At 35.8% G+C, this 10117-nt stretch overlaps 1 protein-coding gene across 2 annotated transcripts in view; it reads left to right on the forward strand.

Annotated features, from left to right (window-relative positions):
- Positions 1–9797, forward strand: part of PRIMPOL (primase and DNA directed polymerase) — a 31943-nt gene extending 22146 nt beyond the window's left edge. For both annotated transcript variants that reach the window (XM_069493527.1, XM_069493526.1), the window contains 5 exons: positions 1033–1122; positions 1200–1308; positions 6232–6314; positions 6396–6442; positions 9363–9797. In XM_069493527.1, the coding sequence (XP_069349628.1) occupies positions 1033–1122; positions 1200–1308; positions 6232–6314; positions 6396–6442; positions 9363–9614 (581 nt within the window). In that variant the 3' untranslated portion in view covers positions 9615–9797. The remainder of the gene's footprint in view (positions 1–1032; positions 1123–1199; positions 1309–6231; positions 6315–6395; positions 6443–9362) is intronic.
- The last annotated feature ends 320 nt before the right edge of the window (positions 9798–10117 follow it).

Here is a 10117-nt window from a genome sequence, read left to right on the forward strand (position 1 = left end):
ATTTGGAGTTATTTCTCTCATTTCTACATTAATATATTTTCTCATATTTCTCTAATTATGCATGTTGCTTTTGCAAGTGAAATATAGACTTCATTTTAAGAACACTAGATTTTTCTGTCTTTAAAATTTAAATATTTTAAATTGGTTGTTCTAAATCATTGCGGTAGATTCTTAGATACACAGTATAACGGAACTGCCAGCGCCCTCTAGCTCAGGCCCACAGGACACACACCTGTAGTGAGCACCGAGTTTATTTCTCAGGAAGCAATGGAGAACGCAAACCCTGGGAACCGTTAGGCATTTCGGCAAGAGGGTGTCAGAAAGGACTTTATAGGATCCTGGCTCAGAATAGGTGATTTGGGGGAGTAAACCAGGAAATGTGGGGTTTGTTCTGAATTCGGTGTTGTCAGGGACGATTCTGTGATTGGGTATCTTAATAAACCTTATCTTGAAGCAAGCAAGGCAGAGTAGAGACAGCCTGATGCTGCAGTCGGTAAAGAAGCAGCAGTTACTCGTGCTAGCTAGGATAGGGGGAGTTTGGTCATTTTTGTGGTTTGGAAAATGTTCCTGTTTTATCTGTGTTCAGACATGATTACAGAGTGGTCTTGTTTGTGTCTTGAATCGTCATGACCACGGCGTGGCCTTCAGTTCTGTGAGCTCGTTTATGCGTGTCAGGAGAGGGCCACAGCCCAGGCGTGCGCACCGAGGCCTGGCAGATGGAACGAGGCCCCTCCCGAACGGGGGCGGGGGCTGCTTTTCTCTCGGCCGGAAGGAAGACAGCAGTGGAAAGTATTTCAGATGTTTTCTATGAAAATTAGTTAACATTTGATCTAATTGAGATGCTTGAATTTTATCTGCTTCGATGTAGGGTAACAAAAGCCCATGAACTGACTGAAAGGCAAATCGCAAAAAGGGAAAGAAAGAGCCGAGGGTTTGCAAAGCACATTATTGTACTGAACAACAATTTAATCAAAATTTAACTTCTTAACTTTTAGCTATTGTGATTTATAATAATTCTTCTCTCTGTTGCAGTAGAGACCATTGAAGGCTTTCAGTGTTCACCCTATCCTGAAGTTGATCATTTTGTTCTTTCTTTGGTGAATAAAAATGGCATTAAAGGAGGTATATCTAATCTTATTCTTCATTAACTGTTCTATAATAGAGTAACAGTGCCTTTAGAAACATTGTTTGCATTTTAGGAATTCGACGTTGGAACTACTTTTTCCCAGAAGAATTATTGGTTTATGATATTTGTAAATATCGCTGGTGTGAAAACATTGGAAGAGCCCACAAGAGTAATAACATCATGTAAGTAATATTATTGATTTGTGTATATTTAACCAATATTATATTTTAGGTGTTTATAACTTTAAAGTTGAGAGTCTAAAAATTTTATTTTTGTAACAAATTTAGTTGTAATTTATATTTGTTGAATTTGGTGTTTTGCAATATTTGCATTGCTTTGCTTCTAGCACATGTCAGTTTTATTTGTATCATATTTGGTAAAATAACCCTTTAGTGTATCTTGAGATGACTAAGGTGGAGTTGAGTAGGGCTGGAGAGGAGAACGCAGGGGACAGGCGAAGAAGCGATGATGGAAAGTGCGTCTCTCCTTCCCTGTTGCCACTGGCCCTTGACACCTTACAGAATCTAGTTGATGGGCAGATTTAGGCAAGGAGACTCCTCAGTGAGTGTTAAGCGGAAGAGAGGTTCAGGTTGTGCTAACTCATTCACGACACAGCATGATATTGAAGGAACTAATATTTATTGAATGCTTGCTGTATATGCCAGGCCCTGTTTTAGGAATTTTCTTTAAAATGCCCTGGCAAAAAGAGAAGTAAAGAATGAGTAAAGAATACAAATAGAATTTTAAATAATAAAGGCATATAGTTAGAATGGAGATAAAATAAGAAACCCAGTAGTTTTCAGTTGTGATATGAGAAATTTTGCCGTGTTTTGTATTTCATGTCAAAGCAGAGATGCTGTATAATCAGGCATGTACAGCACATGTGCCACGCATGGGGAGGTGATCCTGCAGCTTTTTTGGGTAGCAGGATCCAGTGCCGTACGTGATATGCTCAGATTAACTCAGTTTAGGAAAACACCCTCAGAAACTAGATGCTCGGTACACAAAGCTGTAACAAAAAAGCAGGAAGGAAAAAATCACCACAAACCAGTGATAACTAGTTATCAATTTGATGTATCTTTCTATCCTTTTTTTCTGTGCATATTAGTTTACCAAAACATCACTACCATTCGATGATCACACCAAGTTGTATTATGTATCCATAATCTACTGTTTGTTTGTTTGTTTTGAGACAGAGTCTCACTCTGTTGCCCAGGCTAGAGTGCCGTGGTGTCAGCCTAGCTCACAGCAACCTCAAACTCCTGGGCTCAAGTGATCCTTCTGCCTCAGCCTCCCGAGTAGCTGGGACTACAGGCATGCGCCACCATGCCTGGCTAATTTTTTCTATATATATTTTTAGTCAGCCAGATAATTTCTTTCTGTTTTTAGTAGAGACGGGGTCTTGCTCTTGCTCAGGCTGGTCTCAAACTCCTGACCTTGAGTGATCCTCCCACTTTGGCCTCCCAGAGTGCGAGGATTACAGGCGTGAGCAACACGCCTGGCCCATAATCTACTGTTCTTTAACTGTGAAATGCATCATACATATAAAGAGTATATATAAAGGTTATGTACATTTTAAAGACTAACACTAATATGAACACCTGTCCTATCTGCCACTCCCCTTAAGAAACAGAACTTGACCAAACCTCAGAAGCACCTTGTGGGCCCAATCCCATTGTCTTCCTTTTCTCTTGTCCTCAGAGATTATAGCCATTATCCTGGATTTTGTGTTAATCTCCTTTTGTTTATGATTTTTTGCATGTATGTTTATAACAATATATTTTACATGTTTTGGGGATTTTTTTTTCGGACCCCCACCCATCCCCTCAATTACACATGTTTTTGAATTGCATCCTTTCACTTAGTTTTTGGTCAGCATTGTATCTGTGAGGTGCATCCATGTCTCAGCAAGTAGCTGTTGCTTGTTTATTTTTCATTATGCTATGCCATTGTATAAATATAAATATGCCACAGTTTATCTGTTGTCCTACATTGGACATTTGGGTTGCTATTATAAACCATGAAGCTATGAGCCTTCTTGTACGTATCACCTAGTACACATGTGCGAGAAGTTCTCAAAGCATGTATCTAAAAGTGGAATTGCTGTGTCATAGAGTATGTACATGTTTAATTCTACTAGATAATAAATTGTTTTCCCTAGTGGTTGTGGTAATTTATACTCCTGCCAGCAGTGTTTTGAGATTTTCTACTGCTCCATATTCTCACCACCACTTTAGTATTGTTAGGTTTTAAAAATTTGTTTTGCTAATCTGGTAGGTGTAAAACAATGTTGTGGTCTTCATTGGAATTTCCCTGATTACCAGTGAAGTTGAGGATTAGGCTATTGAAGCACACTCCCGAGAATCAGAGATCTTACCCCGTGTCCAGCTTTACTAATAATGTGAAGGATGTAAGGAATGAAAAGGCGCAGGTGGGGCAGGGCAAGGCCTGGGACAGCTGGCGTGACTCCCCAGGTCCCTCCTGCTCTCTGACTCAGGGGAACCTGGCAGAGTGAGCAGTCACTGCACACAGCAGGGAGCATGGAGGCTGTGAGATATCCGTACTTACACCCATACGGTGGCATAGCATGGGTGACAGTTCCAGGAAACCATGCCTCATAAATCCGTAGACTCTAGGTTTATTTACCATATGCAATCCTAAAATTAGAAATATCCTACAAAGGGCGTTCTGTAGATAGGGACTGTGCTCCTAGCATTTGATCCAGAGGCTCCCAAATTTTCTTGGTTTCTGGTGCCCCTGATGTCTTAGTCATTTTTTTCACATTTGCTCCAAGGCCAAAAGCAATGCCTAAGAGCTCTGTTAATGCATTACTTGCAAACAACTTGGTAAGTATTTATGTACTAACAATTTAGTAGCTGTTTGAAAAATAATATTCATACATTGAAAGAACATAATACTTTTATTTCATTCTTAAGTACTCTTATTAATGGGATGTGTGCCCTTTGGGGTATTGCATAACCTCTAAACCTCGGAATCAGACTGGACACCCTCACCCCCACCTCCTATCTCCCTCCACATCGACGTTGATGGTACTTTTTATCACAACCACCACCAAAACCCCCAGCTCTTCAAAGGTGGGAACATCATTGAAAGGAATGAAGTGTGATGCAATATTGAAGACAGGAACTGCAAGCAAGTAGTTTTCCGGGTACTTGACAAATGCCAAAAGTATCACTGTGTTTTCTAGAAAGATTTAAATATCCTTTAGTGCCCCAGAGTGCTTTGGTGTAGCTGGGGAGCTGCGGCAGTAGTCGGTTTATTAGAAAGTCTGCTATTAGCATGTTCATGAGGAGATCAGACTAGGTCCCCTGCTGTCTTCTCTCCTGGGCACATGTCCCTCACCACCTCCCTACCCCCTGCCCCCACCTCACCGACTGCCCCACGGAACGTAAGCTGTTTTATGTTTCCTTTTCTGTAAATGTGGGAAGATTTCAAACTACTTAATCAAATTTTTGAGGTTTTTATTTTTATTGGTTATAGGGTGGTTTAGGTTTTTTGTTACCTTTAAGTTTGCTTAGTTTGGCATATTTTATTTAGTACTTTGTCAACCAAAATTTTCAGTTACTGGTAAAAGTTGCCATGATATTCTTAAATTTTTATGTATGATGTATTTAATTTCTAATAACATTTGTGTCTGTCTTATTTTTTGATCAACCTTATAATTTCATTATCTTCAAACTCTGACTTCGTTAATTCTTTTCAGAAAGTTTTAGCTTTTAACTACTTCCTTTTATTTTATTAGGGTTTATGCTATTACTCATTTTCCAAGTTAGTTAACTCATTTCTTTAAGCCACTCTTCTTTCATAATGTAAGCTTTTAAGACTATAAATGTCCCTCTCAAGTCATTTTAGCTGCATTTCACATATTTTTAATATTGTAGATTTCCAGTTCCACTCAAGTCTTAAGTGTTTTCTAATTTCTGTTATTTTTCTTGAGCCATTGGTTACTTAGAGATGTGTTTTTTTTTTTTTGAGACAGAGTCTCACTCTGTTGCCTTAGGCTAGAGCGCTGTGGCGTCAGCCTAGCTCATAGCAACCTCAAACTCCTGGGCTCAAGCAATCTTCCTGCCTCAGCCTCCTGAGTAGGTGGGACTATAGGCATTCGCCACCATGCCCGGCTAATTTTTTCTATATATATTTTTAGTTGTCCATATAATTTCTTTCTATTTTTAGTAGAGATGGGGTCTCACTCTTGCTTAGGCTGGTCTCGAACTCCTGACCTTGAACGATCCTCCCGCCTTGGCCTCCCAGAGTGCTAGGATTACAGGCATGAGCCACCGCGCCCGCCCTAGAGATGTTTTTTAATTTCTGAATTATGGGTTTCTATTAGCTTTTTATTTCTAAAATTTGCTTTGTGTCAGAGAATGTGTTCTATGTGAATTGATGCTTTTAAATTTGGTAAGATTCACTTTATAGTTGGCATGGAGTCAATTTTATTATTATTTTATATATGATTATAAAGACCTGTTTCACATATGCCTATTAGATCAAATTTATTTTTTGTCATTCACATTTTCCTTATTCTCACTGAGCTTTTTTTTTTTTTTTTGGTTGTTATTTGATCTATAAATTACCAAGAATTTTTTTTTTAATCTTGATTTATGGTAGATTTATGCTTATAGTTTTGTATTCACATTTTTTAAAAAGATTTGAGACAGGGTCTCGCTCTGTTGCCCAGGCTGGAGTGCAGTGGCCTCATCATAGCTCACTGCAGTCTCGACCTCTTGGACTCAAATAATCCTCCTGGCTTAGCCTCCTAAGTAGCTAGGACTGTAGGTGTGCACTACACCATGCCTGGAGTGCTAGGATTGTTCACATATTTTGAAACTATATTATTTGGAGGATACAGGTTAAGAATTGTTTTATCTTCCTGGGGGGAACTTTCGTCAATATCTACTTTTTTCCCCTGAAGTTTTTTGTGATATTTTTGGGAACCAGTTTTTTTTGGTTGGTGTCTACTTTCATCCATTTACTTTTTTTTTTTCCTTTGTCTTAGGCATAGTTCTTGTAAACATTATGCAGCTGAATTTTGTTTTCTATCTAGTCTTGGTACTAACGCTTTTTTTTTTTTTTGGGAAATAAAGGATTCTGGTTGATCTGAAAAATGAAGTTTGGTATCAAAAATGTCATGATCCTGTATGTAAAGCAGAAAACTTCAAATCTGACTGTGAGTTATTAATTTTTACATTTTTCTCAAGGTAAAATTTAGGCATCTGTATAAAAACAGTTTACCATCTTTCTGATTCAGGTTTTCCACTACCTGCTGAAGTATGTCTCCTGTTTCTTTTCAAAGATGTAAGTGCAATTTTTAGTGTCTTTTCATTACAAAGTAGTTCTTGGTACAACAGTATATAATTTAATTACTCTCTTTGATATTACCTTAAGTTTGGGAGCAGAAAAGAATGAGTATTAATATCTCCATCTTACAAAGAAAGAAATTAAGGTTCAGAAGAGAGTTTACATGGCTGGCAAGTGATAGAATGAAAACTAAAATGCTGGTATTTTAAATAGGCTCTTTTGTATATATACACACTCTTCCTAAAAAGACATAGCCAGCATTCCAGAGAAAACAGATTAACTGTATATGTGGGGTATATTTCCAGACTCTTATTTTTGATCCATTGATTAATTTTAATCTAATTTTATACTACTGTACTCTCTTGATTATTGTAGAATTATAGAAAGATGTGAAACCAGGTGGTACAATAGTATAATACTGTAGCAATTTTCCCATCTCACCGCATATCTGATGATATGCACCTCTTTTTCTTTTACTGCTGCATGAGAAATTGTATAATTAATTTAACCAGTCCCAGACATTTATGAAGTTTCTCATATTTTTGTTTTATACAGTAAACCAAAATTCTCATCTTTGTGTTTCTTTGAACTATATCTGTAGAACGAATTTCTAGAATTTTGCCAAAGAATATATGCAGTTTTAATTTTGGTAGATATAAAGACTTTTATTTACCAAGATAATTAACATGTATTATAAAATGAATTAGAAAATACATAAAATTAGAAAACAGAGAAGCAGCAAAAGGGGAAAGACTCTTCCTCACTTGTAATTTAGCCACAGAAAACTATATAAATGTTTTGGGATGTATCTTCCAGAATTTATACCTATGTATACTTTTTTTTTTTTTTTAGTCATAGTATACATACTATTTGGAGGGTATTTTTCTACTTAAAGTATCACAAGTATTTTCAGTAGTACCTATTACCAAATTGCTTTCCATAAAAATTACAAGATACTAGACTTCCACAAGTAATTAATTTATGAGAGCACCTATCAACCCATACTTTGGCCAACATTGCTTATGTTTACCTTCTAATCGATACCACCCTGGTAGGCAAAAAGTGGAATTTTAGTTGTTTTAATTTGCATTTCCTTAATGAAGATGAACTTTTTCCAGATTTACTATTTCTATTTCTATTCTGAATTGCCTGTACCTGTCCTCTATTTTTCTATAATATCTTAGTATTTTTTGCAAGAATTTTTTTTAAAGTACTTTTTTGGACATATTTTAACACATTAACTGCCATGTGAGTTGTATTTAATTCACGCTAGTTTTGAGCCTTGGGCCTCATGAAGCAAAACCATGCATTTGGTTCGTGAAAATCTTACTTGATGTTCTTATTGTCACAATTGACAGTTTAATTCTAAAAACATGAATTGCATTGCATATAACTCACGCACAGAAAACAAAAAGTAACAGATTAGAAAGGATCATTTTGTTTAAATAAACACTATAGCCCCAGGGAAAAAAAATCTTTTTTCTAGTGTGGCAGTCAATGTGTTTAAATTTTAAATTTTGTTTACACACCTATCAGTCTTTCCCTTTATAGTGTTATGGTTAGAATAAAAGTTACCTGCTATGAGCTGAATAAGTGCTTGAGTTTATATTCTAGAAAACTCAACCTGGTATCTGTTCAATCTGATTTTAAAAATGTCTCCTGCAAAAACTCCATCCAAGTTTGAAATGGTAGAAATTCCATCCTTGGTCTGTAAGACCTGGACATAAAATGATAGCCAAATTCTCTTTTTAACTACTAGGTTAAAAAGTGTTTTGAAATAACCAAGAACAAATTACATTTCTTAAAATAAACTTTGTCTCTAAGACGGGTAGGAATGTATCATCCTTGTTAGAGTGTTATTTTGATGAGTGTGGTTTCAGTGGATTTTTAAGTAGTATTTTTTCTGCTTATCCAGTAATACATCAGAAATGCCAAGTTGAAAGTACTTTTACTGCTACTGGAACATAACTTGTTTAAAATAATACAAGCTAAAATATAATGAACACCCATGTACCTATCAGTTTTAACAGTTAACATTTGATCATTTCTGCTTCATCCATTTTTAAGTATTTTAAACCAAATTACCAGTGTTATTTACCTACATTTCTATTGCATTAATCATCTTATAGGTGTACTGATCACCTAAATATTGATTAGAAATTTTAAAAATGTCTAACCTATAGAAATGTACAAGAGTAAGGAATTCTCCTGTCCTTCGCCTAGATTCGCCATTTGTTAACATTTGGCCACATTTGTTTTCTCCCTCTACCACACACATATGCGTTATTATTTTTGATGGATCTCTTGAGAATAAATTGCAGACATCAAAATCCTCCATTTCTTAATATTTAAGCATGTAGCTGAAGAATAAGGACATTTGTACATAGCGATGGTAAAATTATTAAATTCAGGAAATTTAACATTGATATGATACTATTATCTCATATATAATCCATAGTCCTATTTTGGCAATCGCTCCAAAATTGTTCTTTGTAACAATTTTCTTAATCCATGTTCTTAATTTTTAAAATACTTTAAAATTAGGGAAGTAAGTCCATTGTCAAATGTTTTTTTCCAATTTGTCTTTAGCTGGACTGTCCAATTATTAAAAAATTAAATCTGCCCTTGCTCTATCCCCATCTTGGGACACTGAAAAGTGTCACAGAACTGCAGGTAATTTCAAATTTGGAGTTTTAAGAGTGAGCTGAATGGCAGCAACATTTGAAAGAGTGCGCTCATTCCCACAGTGACTATGTTGGAGACAGTAGTCCTCCAGCATATTCATTTTAATACCTTTTGAATTAAGTAATGACCAATTCTTCAATATAGATTGAGTATATGGTGAAATCATCAGTATTCTGATTAAACCTTTATTTTTCTATCCCACTTTCCCTCACCTTTCTTCATTGAAATAAAGGAAGAGGAGTTTCCAGCAGATGAAACAGATGAAACTAGGAACAATAAAACCAAGAATCCTCAGGAACAGTCACCTAATAAGTCATCAACATCTTCTGATGTGGACTGGGATGATGGCATTGATGATGCTTATTTTTTAGAAGCCACTGAAGATGCTGAATTCGCTGAAGCTGCAGAGAACAGTCTTCTCAGTTACAATAGTACAGTAGATGAAATTCCTGATGAACTAATTATAGAAGTATTACAAGAGTAGCTAATTAACTATGGACACTTAACCAGGGTATAATTTGCTCAAAGTCATGTCATGTTTGATAACATAAACATTAAATTATATTAACTTATTAAACATATTTATATCAACTAAGTTATATCACTTTTTCAGGTTTTTTTTTTTTACTAAAATAAACCAGTTTTATTGAAAATTAGCCTTGGTGTACTTATGTTCAGTAGAAATCTTATTAACCAAAATTAGTTTTTGTTCACACAAGTTTATTTATAGGTTAAAACTCTTAGATGTCTGGGGCCGATTGATCAGGTGTCAACATTTTAAAATTACTCAAGACACTAGATTATGGCCTCTAAAACTATTAGACATTATTGATATTGTTCACATTTAATTTGGGTAAAGTAATATTAAATTCTGGTGACTAGGCTGTACTTCTTCAAAAAGAATATTTGTAAAAGTACAGTTTCAGAAGGTAACAGACAATAGCATGAGACTCATCTTTATACAGGCACATTTTAGTAGACTGGTCT

This window comes from Eulemur rufifrons, chromosome 18 (assembly GCF_041146395.1).
Source record: "Eulemur rufifrons isolate Redbay chromosome 18, OSU_ERuf_1, whole genome shotgun sequence".
Taxonomy (NCBI): Eukaryota; Metazoa; Chordata; class Mammalia; order Primates; family Lemuridae; genus Eulemur; species Eulemur rufifrons.